Below are 20,095 nucleotides of genomic sequence, written 5' to 3'. Positions count from 1 at the left end.
CAAATTTTAGGGTTAAATTTTGATCTGACATATGTTAGACTTATAGAATGGAACAATAATCTCTAAGCAAATATAACATTGTCTCAATACACCGCTTTTGCAATTTATTGATACGTTACAACCATATCGTTATCGCCGATTCGAGTAGCGTTCTTGTATCCGGCGAAACAACGGGTCTTTCGCGTCGGCATGAATTATGTAGAGCTTTCATCAATTTCCCGAATATGCAAACCGGCCCCCAACATGTTGGATCTTTTTCCTGGATGTCAACGCAATTTCACGGGGAGAAAGGAGGGGGCACGAGGGAGAGCGGCGGGTATAGCGACCCCCTGTTTTCCCGATATTTCACGCAACGTCGAAAAGCGATTGAGGATCAGAATGCTTTTTCACGTTCGCGCGTTTAAATTAATCATGGACGGGAGGATCCCTCTCTTTTTTTTTCTTTTCCACCCCGAGGCGATTCCGACAAGAGAAACGGGTGCGGGAGGGTGAAAGGGGCCGAAGGGAGAAACACGCAGGTCAGGGGATCGCGGATATATACAACGCGAGAGTGGATGGTTGGCGAGCGGTGGGTGTATTCGAGGTGGATGGGGAGAGGGTCGTCTGCATAAATATGGAAATTTCGTAAATCAAGTTAGTTGGCGAAGTGTCGTCGAGTTTTTCAGGGAGATGAGGGGGCAACGTTATTTCTCAATTTTCTACTGCATCACTTTTTTTGCCGCGTTCTCGTTGCTGCACGAAGGTGCAGCCCCGGCAATTTGGCGGGCAATTAGCCAAGCCAGTTTAAACGGTTGTCGGCGATTGTGCGCCTTACTTTTCACGCGAGCTAATTAATTTAATGTTTGCGCCGCGCGTCTGCTTCGTGTTATTGTTTTCCTCGCGGTGATCAAGGGAAATATCGTTAACGTAACGCGGTGAATAGACGGGGATCTATAGTTTATACAACAAAACTCGAGTTAATGATTGTTTTTGTTTAAACATTAAATAATACTGCAGTTATATAATAATGGCAGAATAATACTTAATATAATCAATTCTATCTTACAAAATTTATTTTAAATCTGTTATAATTAATGTGTGTTGAAAATAATTAAAAGACTTAAATAGAGAATCGTATGATGAAATATATTTCAGCGTAGCTGAATACGCGCCGCGGATTGCGTTTTTCTTCCACCATCGTGAGCGATCTCGCCGTTTCGCGTCGGCCATATCGAGACGCAGCGTTACGCTACGGGATATATGCGGCCCAAGTTAATTTCGAAAGTGGATGGGTATATTGGGTTAATCCGCGACCGGGCGGAGCTCGCAACAGCGTCGTTTTAACCACCGGGACTACATTTGCCGATTTAAGCCGCTGCTTAAATATTAGTTCAAGCGCGGCGGCGGCGGTGGCTGGCTGCTGCGGCTTTTGACGCCCCGCGGATAATCGCGGTGCCTTCAGTGCCGCTTTTCAAATGACCATCGGCGAGTATGCTGGATATGCTCTCGAAACAGCGGCGCATTCAACGGTGGATTAAAAGCTTCGGGGAATAATCGAAAGGATGCAAGCGTGGCTATATAAGCGCGAAAGAGAAACAGAATTAAAAAGAAGGAAACAGATGTGTAACTGATGTATAAAATGCTATTTGTCTCGAAATAATTGAGATTGAACAGAATACCTTTTTTGCTTTCCAGATAATTTTTTTTTTCTGAATCTTTTCGTACTTTTAACGTCTTATAGTTGCCCACGTTATCCCGAAGAAGTCCTTAAATCGTCGCGTGTTGTGGTGGAAAATCATTCGGCTAACGTATAATACCCAAATAAACTTGGTTTATCCGCTACTTGGTATCGCACACGTGAACGGATCTTACCGCAGAAGCGAAAATAATTGCGGACGGACGGTGGGAACAAGTCGTTTCACCTCAACAATCGTAATTGAATTCCGTTTTAATTCCACGATCGATTAAATAATAAAGAGCGCTGTTCTTTGCGAACACTGAAAAGCCCGTAATCCAATCTTGCCAGAAATTCGAGATCATAAGGGAACACTGTAACCCGGGAACTACCGTGTGCCTTCTCTTCTCCTGTTCTCTCTCTCTCTCTCTCTCTCTCTCTCTCTCTCTCTCTCTCTCTCTCTCTCTCTCTCCCTTCCTCCCTCCCTCTCCCTCTCTCTCTCTTTCTCTCTCTCTCTCGTCACAGGTTATCGGTGAAGCGAGTTGGATGGATAGATAGAGAAGGAATGCAAGGGGAAGGCAGCACAATATAGCAATGACAACGAGAGATAACGGGAAAAAGAATCGAATTAAAATCCAATTGTCTTCGGTTGTAGCTCCGTAGTTCACGCAATGGCATTTATTCGATTTGGGAGCGAAAAGGGCGGCGAGTCCGAAGGGAGTGAAAGAGAAAGAGAGAGAAGGAGAGAGAGAGAGAGAGAGAGAGAGAGAGAGAGAGAGAGAGAGAGACCCTCGGTAGGTCCGGACACCATTGAAAACGACACTCGGGGGGATTTTTCGTCGCGCAAGCTGCCGCCCGTTCTTTGCGGTATTTCATCTCCCATATTTACGTATTTCATCTCCCGCGGGCACGTGTGCGTTCGTTCGCGCACGCTTTTCTCGCGACCCATGGGCGCACGTGGGACATTCGAATTTGATTTACGCCTCGCTCGATGCTCGTATGTCCTCTCGCTTCGCTTCGAATCTCGCCGAGCCTCTAGTGTTTTTTGAAAAATAATACGCGCTGACGAGAGTGATACAAATTTCGAGAATGCCATTGGGAGATCAGTGCGCGAGTGTCATACAGTTATATATATATATAGTCGGTGATTTATTTATGATTTCCGATCTTGAAAACATTTACGGAAATGAATAGAGGCGAGAAATCTCGGTTAAACGATAATTTTATTGGGAGGAGATTCGTATCTGTTACATAAACAATCTCGTGTAAAGAAGGGGAAAAAAGAAATGGAAAATGGAAAAAGCTGTAATTGCATCGTTATCTTACACTCTATTTCACTGAATCCCCCGCAGAATTCACTTGCAAGATTTTCGCACCGCTTCGCCGCGCTCAATGCGCAATTTATTCAGATTGTTAACTCGTACTTTTGGAATACGCCACTTCTTCAGAGATATTTTTGTCGACGTGTCGTTACATTAAAATTTTTGTTCGCGTAAACTTTTCAGGTATCTTTTGAACTGTCGAACCGGAATTCATTCTCGAAGGGACTCAAAGGCGTGCTAACTTCCCGAGTGACTAGTCAGTTATCCTTGAGAATAAGAATTCTTCGTTATGTAGGAAGTTTAGTTCAGAGTTTATTTATTTAACTTTCAAAAAATGATTGAATCAATGCGACAAATATATATATATATATATATATATATATAGGTCCGGAAGTATGTTCCGGGACTTTTATTTTTGATATCGGTATATTCCGGGCTCGCCGGGACATTTGGCAGTTTTCAGGACTGTCCTGGAAAAAATTGATGTCCTACGGCAATTTTCGGGACAGTTTTTTAAATCTGATTACATATATATGCGTTATATTTCAGGACTGTACATTTCAAAAAACGTAAACAGTCCCGGAACATACCTCTGGACCTACATATATATATATATATATATACCATATTTGCGTAAAACCATCAAAGACAATTGATTGTAATATCTTGTTAAACGTCCTCGAAAAGAAGGAAGAATAAAGATTATTTATACATAAATATAAGAAATAATTAAGAAACGGGACGCTGCCGAACTAAGTCTTAATTATAATTTTAAGCGATTTGATCCCTCAGATATAACTTTCTTTCGTACCGTGTATAACAATCTGCAAGCTCCTTTTTAAAATCGCGCTCCTTAATTGTCTCGTTGGGGTCGCAATCTGCGGCGGACTTAACTGGAACGTAAATTGTCTGTCCGTCCGACAAGGAGCATGCTTTATTATCGCGAACCCGCTCGCAGAGAGACTGCCTCGCAGTATCGTTTACCGCGACGGATACGAACGACCGGGGGGAAAAGAAATCGTTTTGGGTTGAACGCGATGAATGATTAAAATCGAATTCCGCGGCTCGGAAGTCGAGGAAACGCTCTGACATAGTTACGAACTCCCGACTGATGGGAAGAGAAAACTGGCCGGGCCCTTCCGAGTCGTCCAATGGAATTACTTAACTCATCCATCCGTCGCTCGAGGGGAAAGAAGAACGAAAGGGTGGGGTAGTCTCCGTTGGAAGCCGTAGGGAGCGAGATAGGTGGTCTAACGGGAACTGCCACGGTCGCAGTTACAACGTTTGTTGATCGTTAAGTCTGGGAAATCCGATTTGCTCGATCTCAAGGAGGCCCACCGGCGCGGCGACGTTCGCTCGACAAATTTCTCGCTGATGTCAGTTTCCTCTGCGTTATAGACAAAAATTGTTCTTGATGTTGAATCGTTGTACTTGAATCTGAGTAACGTGGTTACTGTCGCTGAATCCATTTAATCATAATTAAATGATATGCGTTTTATATTAAAGACTGAAAATGATGAGATTATGAAAAGCAGCATTATAAGCTTACTTTTTAGTTCGCGCCTTTAAGACAACAAAGTATACACTATAAGTATACAATACTGTGACTGTAATAAATATTTAATCGTAATAACGTTTTCCTCAATAATTTTATTGAAAAACTTAAATTGAAAATTAATTAAATAATTAAAATCCTCAAATATCTAATGTCGTCCGTGTAAATTTATTCGCGATCAATTCGGCCGCTCGAATGACCATTATTGGCACGAAATCTCGAATACGGAGGTGACGGCGAGTTTCTCAAGACGATAAAATTTCGCTGGGACGCCGTGCTGCCGACACGGGGGCTCAAGCTCCCTTCAGTATCCCAGACGATCTATCCAAGATTACTTCGCAAACTTCAGAAAATAACCGGCGCGCGTAGCTATACATACGACGGGTTTCCACGGTGTTACGAGACGAAAATAGGTTCGCCACGCGCAAATGTGTACGTTACATCGCGAGCCGATGGATAAGGGATTGTTTTTAATTACGGGTCTCCGAGTTTTTTCTCCTCGCTCATCTTCCGTTTTTTTCATCGTCGGAACTTTTTTTCCGTGCGACGACACTCTCCCGTTCTCCGTGCGTTCCTCCCTCCCGACGAAGTTGAGAAAGTATTGAAGTTCGAACGACCATCTGTTGATCTCCACAATCGTCAGTCGAGGATAAAACGGTTCGCATTGGGTCGCAAGATAAAGTGGAGAACGTGTCCCGGGATTAAATGGAAATGTCTGTTGTCCCTTGAGATAGTATATGGATAATGAATGAACTCCAACTTACTTGAGCGTAGTAGCGAAATAATAACCATTTAACTTTTTTTCTTCTCGTGTAACAGATCGAATTTAATCAGGAATCTGAAGGGACAGATGAAAAATGATAATAGCAGAATCAATTTGTAATTGAAGCTGAAAATTTCATCGCGCGCTCACGTTATGTTAATTCATAAAACTACTTTCCAGTCCACAAAGAATTATAAAACTTGGAAATTTATGTTAACAAAAAATTCTTCTGAGTAAGAGAAAGGATGAGATTTGTGGCGGATGTATCCTGCGTAGACTTTCATCCGCACAGACTTATTTCTTCGCGTCAAATTGTGCGAAAATAGCAACGCGCGCCAGGTCTAAGAGCCAATAAACGCGTCGTCGCGTCGCCGCGAATTTCGGAAAGGAGCTTACCATGACGGATTCTCTCGTCGCGCTCGTCTCCGCGAGATGCGTTGGAGAAAATCCGAAATTCAGATGTAGAGCCCATCGGCGTCGCGCCGATGCGTCGTCGCGTTCTCAGCTCGGCGAAAAAGGCGAAAAAGGAAAACCGAACCGGAGGACGGGAGTAGTGCTGGTTTCGCGCGTTCGCAGCTGGGGTCGGGTTGCGAGCCGGAGAATGGCAGGCGTGGCCCGAAAACTTTTGATAACACTTGCAAATTGCTTTCGAAAATAGAATAACAATCCAATTTCGCCGCTCGCGGCGGTCGACTGAGGCTGCCGGCTCCCGACAAGGCCGCGAAGTGGTAGGAATTCGGAAGGGGATGAATTCGATGTGTGTTTGCGCGCGCGCGCATAGTATATAGTGGTATTGTATTCGGACAGACACGGGTCCTCGAAGACCTCGAAATTGAAACGACGTTAACATTTAAATTACCGGGAAATTTTTTAACGCCTGGTCGAGTTTAAGCGCGATGTCGAGAGGTCGTTTGAACAAGAGTGTGGACGTAGATAGAATATTTTATCGGAATAAAATTGCGACTGCAATATACGCGGTAAATTGACTTTACTATTAACGTTGAAACAATTTTTTGAAAAAGCAATTTTTTTTAAAAAGCTCGTTTCAGGAAGTTACGTTGTTTGAAGTTTCGCACGGTTCTTATATTTTAACTGAATATATTTTTTTGTAAGTTTGAAAAAAAAAAGAGAATGTGAAATACATATGGTACAAAAGTTACGAAATAACAATTTAAATTAACTCTGCGAATTTTTGTTCGACTCCCGAGTGATTTTTACCAGCTCGTCGACGGGGAGATGGGCGAAAAGAACTTTCTACGAGTTAGGAATGACATTCTCGAACGAGGTGAGTTCCAGACAAGAGGTCTGAAATGGACAAGAAAAGACGAAAATCGGCTTGGTGAAACGTGCTGGCGACGGCAATCTTCGCCGCCTTCCGGACAATCGGGCGACGTCCCTTCCGCTTCCGGAATCCATCCGTCGTTTCTGCCAATATAATTGCCCTTATATATCCCGAGGAGAACGGCTCCAAACGGTCGTTTTACCGTCGATCGACCGAGACGAGACGGCCTCGTTTTCATCGCGCTGACGAAAAATGCGCGATTACTGAAACGGCTTTATTCCTCTTTCGCTTACGTCACGCTTGCTTGTAAATCAGTTTTGCGGAGAGAATTTTGAATTTCGATAAATCCTTTTCTTCAGCAAAAATACGATCTCCGCTTTTCCTTACTGAAAATAGGATAAACATAATCGAATATTCCGATCTCGCTATATTTTGTAATTTCAATAAACTCGTGTCGATTTACTACTCTTATTATTAGTAAAAATGGGACCTTACATTTATTTCTTAATGATTTTAAAGCGTTTTGAAACGGACTCGGGAAATCGCGTTTATACTGCTTATAGCTGAACACATTCGAAGAACGAACTTCTCTCTCTCTCTCTCTCTCTCTCTCTCTCTCTCTCTCTCTCTCTCTCTCTCTCTCTCTCTCTCGTTCGTCTATTCTTATATACTTAGCTCAAAGACGAAACTGTAAACTAGTCTTTACGATCAAGCTGACGGCAAAAGCGTTATTTTACAAGTTTCTCCGTTATACACCGTGACACGTACGGTAATTGGACCTCTTTCAGCGACTTCATCGCTCATTTCGTGGTGTTCCGCCTTTTATCATTCCTGTTCTGGAAACGAGGTCAACATCCCCTCAATATGTTTTCTTTAAAGATTTCCTTCAAAGGAGACGATTTCTAATTTATTTAGGACATTATTTTTTATTATTACGAAAATAAGATTCAAGACATCTTCTTACGAATTCAAATATAAACATACGCGGAAAGTTTTCGCAATGAAATGAAATGACGATGAAATGAAGAATGACAAGAATAAGGAAAATAGAACGTTATTATGAGATCGATCGAGCGTTTTTGCCGTTCTTGATGGAACAATTAGTTAGACTCTTTGTTAATCGATGGGTAATTATTCCCTCGTTTTATCCTTTAGTTATGTCATTTGAATCGTGCTCTTCTCCGAGATTAGCTTATCCTTATCTTCTGCAGACATTCTGCCAATGATTTCTAATCAACAATCCTTTAACTGAACAGATTGAAAGACTGAATAGATATAAGAAAGCCACGGCGAAAAAGAAATAAAAGTCTCTCAAAATTCACATTACTTTTTCTAAATGCAGAATGTTAATAATTAATATTTGACAAATTAACAAAATTATTTTTTTATTATTATATTAAGCGATTAATATATATTTTAAAGGAAAACTGTATTGTTGTGATTTAAGAGATTAAAAGATTATCGATAAATCTGCACGCGCGTCTCTTAATCCGGAAGATACTCAATCAAATTAAATTAAATCGCGCTCAACGTAGAAAATTATTATTTTAGTTAAACGTGCAGATCTGATAAGATTGATATATCGCTGTTCGAAGGCGTTGAAATCGGCTTGTCGGTGAAGATTCGCATTTTCAACGTTGAAGGTGAAATATCGGGGCCGATAGCTACGCGCTTTTGTAGCAAGATCGAGATATCCCGCGCATGAATGGCGAAGCATATCTCAAAGGATCGACGAGAGGAGAGCGATGCTTGAAATTTCATCTGCGCCACGTTCGACCTTAATCGCATCCTGGCCGACTAAATTTCCCATTCGGCTTTTCCCGCGGGGCCGTTTTTCGTGGAATTCTCCGTAACGGAATTATGAAGGTGGTCGCGAGCTCTCTTGCGGAAAAATCCGAATTGTATCGTTCGTGGTTCCGCAACGGCATAATAGAACCATAACGGCTACTGTGTACATCCGGTGCGATATTGTGTATCTTTCACCGTCTATTAAACCGACACAGCCAATCGAATGAGACATATAAGGAAACGTATTGCCGTTTTGCTGTTAATTAATTATCACTTTATTTTCACGAAAAATGTAATCTTCTGAAATCTCGTTAAGATTTAAGTATCGTGAAACGTTTCAGGTATAAGCTTGACTTACAGTTGTCTGCATGCTTGTCAATTCAACCGATATTCCCCGTTTTATAAATAAGAACGTTAAAGCGTCCATGAACATTGGAATTACAACTGTCATCATAATACAGCCTCGAACGAGGACATGTATACAGTATACTTCTTTCCTATCAGTATCGAACTAAACTCCGTCAGTGTCGGACGCGTTTCCTCGGCGCTCTGTGTGTTTACAATAATACGTCTCTCTGTGATTTGATCCTAACCGATATTCAAGATGTTCAAGAAGATATTCAAGAAAATGATGAAAATGCTGAATTCGAAATATAAGAAGAAGAGAAAATTGAAGATAAAGGTACTATACGCGAGAGGGGAGTTGTGCTGGCGCGGCTCGAAGAGTAAATTTCCATAGAGCGCGAAAATACGAGAATTTTGGATTTCTGACAAAAATTGATTATTCGTCTTAGACTTTCAATTCGTCCGCGCACGGATCGCCGCCGTGGAATTTTTCTCAAGGGATTCCCGCGGGATTCGGCCCGCGTTTTCACGATTCATTTCGACTCGCGCTAGTTTTCAAGAATTCACGTTACTTCCTGCCCTGATAGCCCAGTTTTGGAGAGAACTTGCTGACTTTTCCAGCTCTTTAAACGCTTTTTTGCCAATCGACCACTCGCGCTCTTGAAACTCGCGTAACGCAATCCCTTTGGAGAAGTGCTCCGAGACTGGCGCTCCTTCGTATTTTTTTCTTCGATTCGCACAGCAGCTATACAACCCCCGGCACCGACGAATCTTATTTTTGTGCAACTATAATACTTTCTCTTTTTCTCTCTCTCATTGTTTCTCATCGCCGCTGTCGTCGTCATCGTCGCAGTCGTTCGCGCAAAGCTTTTTAGCCCGCACGAAGAACTCTTAAGTACCTCTTGAAAAACCGTCGGTAAGTCTACTTTCTTCCGCGATTATGGCTTATTAAGCCCTCGTGCCTTTATTAGGCGAGTTTCTCCCTTTTGTTCCCCAAAGATTTCAAAGATAATCGTCCGTAAAGGCGACTTTTCTTCCGGGTCGTCTCCTATCGACGCGGCATCTCTTTACTGTCGCTCTATTTTTCCCAAGACAATCGCCTGGTTAAGCGAAATTGCTATATATCAAAAGTAATTGTCATCAATTTGCTTCTCATAATAAAAATGGTGGCAATAAAGGCTCCAAGTGCAAAATAACTTCAGACCGGACAGAGCGATCTTTATTCATCTTTTTACAAAACATTAATATTAATTATGTCCTTATTGTTTTTTTTATTTATATACATATGTTACTTTATACATATATTACTCTTTTCATATCGTTTACATCGAAAATACCAAATAATATTCGCGAATCATTTTCTGTTCACACACGATGATATTTCGCAGAACGTAAATTACGATATGCAAGATTAAAACAATTTTTTTTTCCCTCCTTCAAATTTTTTGCGTGCCCTTTATCCTTATTTCACCCTATGTTCTCACAAAACGTAGCTGAGAAGGCACAAGAGTAGTAATGCTCGAGGTCGCCGGTTATTGCTGTTTTCTCCGAGAGCTTCGTACGTATTTTAAAAAAATGCGTTATTCTGAAATTCATGAAGCCGAACGAGACGTAATCGTGATAAAAACGCGAAATGTGGAAAGCCCTTGAGAGAATCTCATCTCGCGTATGAGGTCGAAAAGCTTTGTCTCGAGATTATATTTTCAAATCAAGGATTCAAGATTGCAACGCGCGGTGTCTTACAATAGATGCTGGAGGAGAAACGAATATTTGCGAGCCAAGCGTAATTTCGAACATTCACCTTCTCCGCGAGAATTGGAATTTCGATGAAAATTGCGATCGATAAACGGCAGCTTCTTTCCGCGCGTTGGTTGATTAATTTTCCTTGCCGTGCTACTTTTTTTACGGGGAGAGAAATTTGAAAGAGAGTTTGAGATGCTCCGCATCTCGGATGAACAGATTTATCATTGAATAAGCTACGGTTACATATTGCGCTGGATTATTTACCCGGAGCTACCGAGTTCTTTTTCGCGAAGTTGCGGTCGTCGAAACTTAATTTACTTCGCGGAACGCAGTCGGCGAATTTTCCGCGTGCGTCTCTCCCATCCTTGTGTTTGGTTTTCGCGAAAGTACTCGCACTTGTGTACACCACGAGTCCCGCATACACATATACGCGAAATTCGTCCTCGCGCTCAGGCTTTGCTCTCCCGCGAAGGATGCTCGCGCGTATTTTGTAGGCAGCGGGCCAGGGCATTATTTTGAAATTCATGAGGTCGAATGGCGTAACCGCGTAAGGACGAAGTTTGAGAGACGAAGGGGAGAGAAAAGACTGGCGGAGAGAGGGATGGGGGCGAAGTGGCCCGGTTGAAGTAACTTTTGTTGAGTACGGAACGGCGGGTATGGCGAGAAGGGGATGGCACTCGGCGATGAAAAAAAAAAGGCTATACCGCAAACGCCTCGTTGGCAAACACATATTCGCTATTTTGCATGCGTCGGCGAACAGTACATCGTCGATATTTGAATATCCCGTTCCATCCCCGAAATTAAATATTAGGTAATCGGGAGAAGTCATTTTTACGTTCGACAACGAACGGAGGTTACGGCATCAGGTATTTCCGGTTGGCAGGTATTTTATAGATTCACTATGGGGTTCATTGTTTTAAAAGTAAATCCACGCGATAAAGACGTACATTGTACGTCATATCCCTCGTACAGAGTCAGTTATTCTTCCCACATCACCGATATCAGTTATGTTTCATAGAGGATTAATTCTCCCAACAATTGACGGAGAGAAATTGGAAATCCATTTGTTACTTCATTCATTTGTACCGCCTGTCAATTTTCCAAGATAGAATATTCTTGCCTTTATTGTCGTCGTACTTTGGAAGAAACCGTGAAAAGCTCGTTCGACGTAATTTATGAGACTTGCGGACGACAAGGCGAGCTACTTTGATACTTATCAGCACGCAATTCGTTGGACTAATTATTCATATATTATTAGTGCATTGTATTGTATGATAAAAGCTAATTAATGACAAATTAACGTGCACGGTATTTAATTGATACATTAGGAAAATGCGCCGATGTGTAACTTTTTCGTTATGTACAAGTTTTTCGCGCTACCGCGATCGTCTATCAATTTTATACCGGATCGATGGGAACGCATTGGCAGGTTTCTCCCGACCGTAAGATGCAAATGAAACCTCCTAGCTGCGCGCGCTAATTAAAGCGAAATTCTCGATCCTCGTATCGACTTCATTAGCGGATAGATATATACAGCACCGCGGAGGGAAACACCACTAATGATGCTAGTCACGGGCATATGGCATCGTATACCTGGTAGCGTCGATCGGCACCTATTATGTACACATCGAACTTTTCATTCCATTGCGACTCTCACGAGCGTCGGATTAACCGTTCATTAAGTCCAGTAAATTTTCACACGGGGAGCTGCGCGAGAGTGGCGGGCCTGCGTAATAATATGAAAGATGTCCTAGAATCACCGACGTTCTTTTCATCCCATTTTCCTTTGAGCGATCAATTCTCAATGCTGATTTTTTTTCTCGGTGTCTTGAAGCAACAGCTTTTTTTTAATACTTTATTTCAAAAGTAGCGTTTGGCGCTTTAAGTATGGATTATGTTGTAGAGTATGTTGTAAGTTGTAACTATTGAGATACATAATACAAACGATACAGTATAATAGTTATACTGAGTGATATAGTCTAATACAATCGAGGTTGCGTTCAGATGGTTATATTCTGTTTTGGGAATACGAATAATTAGTGTGTGGAAAGAAGTTGATGTGCTAAGGAGGGTCTGCGAATGAAAAATTTGTGTAGTGGGTATCGATTTGAGATGCGGAGGAATGGAGAATCGGAAATTCCTAATTGTGTGTGATAATGAATAGCGCTTTGGGGTAGTAGCTTTTTCGTTGTCTGAATAAACCGAAGTATACCGTGAGACAAAAGGAATCTTATTTCGTAATCAATTTAAGTCGTGGCAAGTCGAGTTTCTCAAGAAATTTGTCAGCCGCGGACTTATGAAGGATTCTCTAATCTTAAATAAATTTCGGGGTAGGTGAACCGCACACGGTGGGAGATGCAAGACGGGCGATTATCGTAGTCGATAATCCGGTTTCCCATCCGCCGTTTGACCCGACGGAGTTTCGCGAAATTCCAACGCCCGTGAAAGAGAAGACGCGATCCACTTTCGCGGCGCTCTTTGTATGTTTCGAATATCAGGTCCCTACCATTCTCTCTGTTCGCGGTTCAGTGACGCCGAAGCACGGCGATCGCAGCGGCAGCGTTTCATCCTAACGAGCGGCTTTAATTTCTGCCCTCTTTCCACGTCATTTGCCCTAGAGGAGGGATCTCTACGAGAATCACGACTCGACGGGGAAACTTCCGTCAAATTATCCAGCTTGTAGGCAAGTCGTGATACAAGTCGCATAAAGGTTCCTCTTATTAGTAATTACAGCCGATATCGAGTCTGCGATCCCGTTACGTCTTACTTCTTCCATTGCATTCGATTAAATTTTAATTGAAATGAGGACACTCTTATCATAGTTAAGAATTACGAAAGACCGAGGACCTTTACATAAATTTATATAATTGAAATTGATTAACATTTTTATCAATTCATTTGTTAAGTTTCACTGTTACCGTTCAATTTGTTATATAGGCCTTGGCCCTTGCGTAAGAATTATTTTAATGCAGCGTTTCTTCGTTAGTTTGCCAACGCGTCAACGAAACGAGCTGATATTTAACCCTTATTGGCTGATATTTAACCCTTATACTCTATCGATAGTATTCAGTCTTTATTGCGTAACGATAAACCCGTCGCAGGTGCGCGATCAATCGTGGATAAATTTACGTCATTAGACATTATTTGATGTTAATAACTTCTCGAGACTGGTGGGGAAAGACGAAACTTTATTCATCAGCGATAATGTGGCACGCGCGCAGAATCGTAGATATTATAGGAGCAGGAAATATATCCAGGAATATGATTCGTACATAATCCTGCTCCATAAAACGAAGTGATCCAACTCATCTTCTTGATTTTAAATTAAAACCTTTGTGTTTTCTCGGCGAAAGTTTCGGTCGGTTGTGTGTCGGGAGCTCGTGTATCCAGAGGTCATCCATCTCGAAAGACAATAATGGCTCTTGCACCCTCGTCCCGAGCCAGCCAAGCCCTTTCCTTGGCAGCCTATCTTCGGCCAATATTATTTTAGCGACTCTACGTCATGTGTTGCGCATCCGTCCACCACCACCGCCACCGTCGTCGTCGTCATCCTCGTCATGCTTTGCGCGAGACGACCTACCGAGAAAATTGACCTACCTACGGGCTAGGCAATCGCCGTCTCGTAGCCGTGCTCGGGGATAACAGGTTCACGGGTTAAGATTGCTTCCGGTAACGGACTTCGACATCTAGATTTCGATCGAAAATTGCACTTTATTTCTTAACGCGCGTACCCCTATCTCCGCTTTTCGGTGATTGAGCGCAATTTAATACTCCCACTCGTGCATTCGGTATTTATTCGTCCGATAGTCATCGGACCCGGATGAGCCCAACGGAGCGTGTCACGAGTTCTCTTCTTTGATAGCGTCCGCGGACCGGGAGAGAGCTCATCGGGCCCGCAGCCGGCGCGTGAGATTGGTTTGTCATCCGAGCGAAGCTCCATCGTTTCCCGGGTATACGCTCACTCGGTGTACCAACGTCCGTCTCCACCCCGTCCACTCCGCGCGCGGACGATCTTGAGACAATTCCGTCCGGGTCGTCGGGCACGTAAAATGCTCGCGCGCTTTTTTGCCGGGTCGCACGGAAGATTTTCTTTCAACGGAAACATGAAGGACAAAAAAAGGAAAGAAAAAAAGAAGAAAACGGTGACCGAGAGGCGGGGAGGAGAGCGAGAAGGAACGAGACACAGCGGCTGCTTCCTGGATTTAAGATCTCGACGATTCGCGAAGATCGAGCAAAAACAACCTCGCGATCCGCGAAGTGAAGTTGAAAGAAGAAACCGGGGGCGGCAATCGGGACGGCGGGCGGTCGGGGGTGGAGAAATGAAGGATGAAAACACAGAGGGAAAGAGAGAGGAAACACAGAGTTCGTGACGGGGGTTGCGAGAGGCTCCGAAGCGAAAGGGGAGTTGGCCGGTCCATAATCCATATACGTCCGCGGGAAATAAATAATACACGAGTACCGGGATCGGGGTGGACACACTCCGCCGGATGTTGGTTAGAGGGGATGAACCCGGATCCCCATATTCGACGAAAATACAGAATCCAAGTTCTTTTCCACGGCTTGTCTCCACCCACGAGACTTCCCCTCTCTCTTTTTCTCTATACGATCGCAAAGAGATGGGAACCTCGTTCCGTATAAGAGCCCCTTCTTGCGCCGCTCTTTGAACGATATTCCGCCTAACAGCGCGCACTCAATGCGCTGAGAACGTTCGCGATGTACTCTTCGTACCTCGTAAGATAAACCGTGTATGAGACGTGCGTCGTCGCAGAGAACGCATCCTCCTAATTGCACTCTCTCGCGGTTCGAGGTTTTTTACTTTTATTTATTTTTCGAGTTTGAGATAAACACTTCTGCGACTTTCTGCACTCCGTGCGACCGGACGAGTAGATATTACATAACGTACATTTAAATGTATATATATTCATATACATATTTTTTTATTGCATTTAATTTGTACGTTTCTGCGTATTTCGCGCGATGCTGTCTCGAGCGGGAAGTATCGTTAAAAATTGGAAGAAGTAATATTCCCATTAAATTTCGAAAAAGTAATGCTGCTTCGTAAAGTGGAGATTAGATATCTAATTTTCTTTAATTTATGCGAAGAAAGTCGCAAATTATGGACGGCAATTTTCTTGGCTTGCTCTCTCTCAAATCGAAAGAGATCTTCGTAAATGGAAGAAATAGGAGAGGATAATAAAATTGGCATTTCGTAAACGAGTGAATGCATTTATTTGAATCGGCCAGCAACTTTTCAGCTAACGTTCAAAGAATAACGAGAGAGAAGTCCGGGTTGACTCCCGCGCTCTTTGTTGCCTATATGTGACCCGGAGGGTTGGCCGCGAGTGAAGTCTGCCATACGTCGTAGCTCGCTTCCTTTTCCGCTTCGTTCAGTCGTCTCTTCTGTCGACTTTGATCTCGCATTCCGTCTCGATGTGGTCGAAGTCCTCGGTGGTTTTCCTTACGAGTTATGAATTATCTTTCATGCATTTTTGCCCGTGTGAGCCGTACAGCGAAGACTCTCTCGCTGTCAAAGTTCATCTGCAATATTAACGGACCGTGTCCAACCGCGATTGCATAATACAGCCGGTAATTCGTGAATAAATGCAGCGACGGCGTGGCGGAGAATAAATATTTCGTTGAGCGATACTCTCGATGCATATACGACGCGATCCTTTGACGCTGAATGCCGCCGATAAAACCGCGACTGTATAATGAATGGCAGTGCGAATGAGAAAAGTCGTAATCGCGAGAAGGCGAGTCTGTCATAAATGAGGAAACGTTACATTCCTAAAGAATTTGTATTATTATTATAGATTACATATTTCCTATATTTTATATTATTATGCAAAATATCTGCTGAATATATAATGTAACGGTGCGTTTAATGTATAATGAATGGCATGCGAATAAGAAAAGTCGTAATTGCGAGAAGGCGAGTCTCTGTCATAAAACTTGTATTATTTTCATAGATTACATATTTTATATTATTGTGCAAAATATATCTGCGGAACAATGTAACGGTGTTTAACGTAGATAATCCGTAGAAAAATAATAATAATAAGGAGCGTTACTAAACACACGTATATAAAGGCACAGCATTGATTAAGCTTACTGTTAATTACTCTTATATGAATATAATAGTTTTGTTCACTTATTTCTGTAAATTCCTCTTTGTAGCAATTGCGTGTAGGCCGATTAACGATCTCGAGAGACGAATCGAAAGAAGTTCTTGATGATTTGCAAAAGAGACGAAGATTTATATGGATTAATTATTAATATCTCGCGAGGAGGAAACCCTCCTCGCTCGAGTGACCGCAACGTTTCTCCGCGCGTCCGAGAGACTCCGAAGCATTTAAATTCAGACCCGTGTTAAAAGCGTTTTACTACTGTATATACACTTCTGATCCGTTTCTTTTGACCCCAAGTCCGAGATTTATCAGCGCTCTAAGGACGAGACATCGAATGGGATTTCGCTGAAGACCCGCGTTGCTTCTTTCCACTTTTTTAAGTAATTGAAAGATGCTCGACGCGATAATTTATTTCAATTCCGCTCAAAGCTGCATGGATAAAATGGGACGGGCGACGCGATTATAGTACTCGTGGAATACTAAACCGTCCGACTTAACGTTATTCCGTAAATATTCTCCAGTAAATATTCTCTTCCGCTTCTCGCATAACGTTGCAATGTTGTTATCCGTGCTCCGAAAATATACAATTATAATAATATTTGGAGATCGTCGTAACGTCGTAAGAATTCATACAAAAACCTGCGATGTTTGCAATATTTCTGAATTACGTTATTGCTCGCTGAACGTAAAATATGCTTGGCGCAAATAAGTAGAATTTATTGAGGAATCGTCGTGTAAAAAGAGTTATTTTTTTTTCACACGAGTGTTTTCTATTGTTGCAGAGGGGTAGTGACGAGCTTCTATCGCAAAGCGGGGCAGTCAGCAATGGTGCTTCAATGAGTCCGCAACCTCATCACGCGGCCGACAACAACAATGACGCCAAGAAGGTGAGTGGTTTTAATTGAAATAAAAGCGAAGTCGAATATTGTGTGTCAGAGTGTCAGACTTTACAGGGCTCAATAATATTTTGAGGCTTTTAGCTCAGGACAGGAGCGAAAACGATCGTATTAGTAATTATTAATAATTTTTAATAATTTCGTTTATCATTTATAGTGATTCGATAAAAATTTTAAGGAATTTTGAGAAACGGATGATCGCGTAAAATCGTCGAATCGCATTTTATATTTCGTTTCTCTCCGAAATTCCCTTTTTTCGATTTTCGGCGACTGTAGTAATACGCGCAACATGACGGAATAAAATACAAGGAACGCCGATAACTTCCTTTTGGGTCCGTCCACATTTCGCCGATGGCAGAGCGATCGTGCGGAGCTTTTTAGAAGAGCTTTTTTTTCTCTTTCTCGAAGCTACCTCGGCGGCGAACCGACCGCAACCAGAACGCGCAACGAACCATAAATCATTGCATATCAAAGAGAAATTCGTATGCAGTGACCCCGATTGAAATGCATTCATTGAAATCTGATCGGTCGCGCTTTCGCGTTCCCCGAAGAGTTTTCGCGTTCCTTCCGGCCTTTCCGCAGTTGCGACGAACGTATGGCTGTCCATCAAAGGGACCGGGAATCGTTTTTTCGGACAAGTCGACTCTAACGCTGAATCGCCGCCGCTTGCAGAAATTTTTCGACCAGACGAGAAGAACAAAATGCAAAGGCGGGGCAGACTCGCGAAGGAATAACTTAAATTTTTTAACGTAATCTGTTATTATCGGCGCGCGTAAACGAGAGATATGACAAATATTAATTAGCCTCGTGTGTGCGTGTCGTGAGATAATCGACGACCGATGGACGAAGAGAAATTATCTCGGCGTGTATATATAGTTCCGCAGGAAAAATTAATTCCCGGCGCAGCATCTCGTACGTCGCGCCTCGAGCCGATGAAAACTGCAGCGCAGCAGAGAGAAAGTGGCCATCCGATAGTCTGACGATTATTAATCGATCTACTTATACGGGATCAAAATAAAAGAATGGATGATTTTGCGAATACCATGCATTAAGCAGCTAGTCTATTTATGTTTCGCTGAAATTGATAGTCGGCTCAGCTGTAAATATTTTATCGGAATATTTAGACAAGAGATGTGGAAAGAAACGGCGTTGGGGGGGGGGTGGAGAGGGAGATAAAGAATTTTTGTGCAGACGTTTAGAATTTTAAGAGATTAAAAAATTCACGCCTTGAGAGAACTGGAAGAATAAGAGGCCGACATTCGTTTCCGCGAAAGAGGGGAAAAATACGGGCCGTAAGATACGACCTTTTAGCGAGGCAACGTACCTTAAATTAATATTTTGCGCGCGCTGCCGTGGCGACAGCCGTTTACGGCGGTAAAGCTTCGCCTCCACGGTGAGGAGCAGGACGGACAGCATTTTTCTCGCGCACCTGCTCTCGTCACGTATGCTCAACGTCGTCACATGTCGTTTCGACGCGAGGACGGTTGAAAAAAAAATGGTGAAATTTCCGGGGGACGCGGACGACGACGGCGACGACGACGGCGTGTCTGAAAACCGCACGGGAAAAGAGCCGGGCGTGTCTCGGATCACTCGGTTGCACGTGCAACCGCCGGATGTGCCGAAAGTTCGACCTCGTTCCTCGCGTCGTTAATCATTTTCCGTATAGCTGATGGCAAACAGAAGCAACCCGTGGGCGCGATATACGTGTAAAGCGCTACGCGCGCGGGCTTTCATTTTCCGCGGAATTTACCGAAATTCCTGTTTAACTGAATCCACGAGTTTGGCGTCACCGAAAAATGCCGATACGGTTTGATTAATAGCCTCGGTCGGAACGCGTAGCCGGTCGCCCGCGCGCGTATAGTTCGACCGTTCGTATTTTAATCGAGGAAAACGTAATGACGGATGCGCTCTTTAAAGCCCGGAGTTATCTTTTGGCACATGTTTTTATAAATTACGAAGAGAGACGTGATGGCCATTTAGCGGCGCGGCATAAATCGACGTATCAGGGCAGTAACGCCATATACGCCGCGCGTTATTTCTCCCGACGTTACCGTCATTTTGATCATGACAAACAATGCCATTTGAAAATGTCAGAGCGATCTTAACAGCCTCGTTAAAATAACTGCCGGGGCGCAAGCCGTTTCCTCCAACCGCGCCGCGGTCTGTCTGACTTTTTAGCGGCTGAACAGACGCGTCTTATACTCCGTCCAACGAGAGATCATGCGGTTGATCAAACGTAAATAACGATAGGGCACAGAGCCGCAACAAGGTGTTCGCGTTAAATTATTTTTATTTTTAATAGATATTTTCCAACACTTATTAAAGTTGGAGTATAAAATAATGTTTTACCCTCCCTCCTCCTCACGCATTTGAAATATACATATTAATCACACTAAGTGCATTTTAATTATCGCGAAATGTCCGTCGCGAATAATTATGTTCAAAGCGTTTTTTGATACATTGATATTACTTCTTTCGCAGAAATTAAATACTAATTAATTTTGCCGTAATTATATTTGTTGGGAAACGCGCGCGCATCTTCTTTCTTGTCACAAACAACAATAATGTTACTGTTTTACAGAGCATTTGCGGAAATGAAAATAATCATGCTGGTGGCGC

General features: G+C 42.9%; 1 protein-coding gene across 7 annotated transcripts in view; it reads left to right on the top strand.

Annotated features, from left to right (window-relative positions):
* Heph (polypyrimidine tract-binding protein 1 heph) overlaps nt 1-20,095 on the top strand; it is a 459,111-nt gene that overhangs the window by 290,755 nt on the left and 148,261 nt on the right. For 6 of the 7 annotated variants that reach the window (XM_077414716.1, XM_077414712.1, XM_077414715.1 and 3 more), the window contains one exon: nt 17,363-17,467. In XM_077414716.1, the coding sequence (XP_077270842.1) occupies nt 17,363-17,467 (105 nt within the window). Of the gene's footprint in view, nt 1-8,905; nt 9,047-17,362; nt 17,468-20,095 lie in introns of those variants that run through there. The other variant, XM_077414713.1, reaches the window with a different exon arrangement.

This window comes from Temnothorax americanus, unplaced genomic scaffold (genome assembly GCF_048541705.1).
Source record: "Temnothorax americanus isolate GAGA-0224 unplaced genomic scaffold, ASM4854170v1 Scaffold37, whole genome shotgun sequence".
In the NCBI taxonomy this organism is placed as follows: Eukaryota; Metazoa; Arthropoda; class Insecta; order Hymenoptera; family Formicidae; genus Temnothorax; species Temnothorax americanus.
This window is presented reverse-complemented; position numbering and strand designations above follow the sequence as displayed.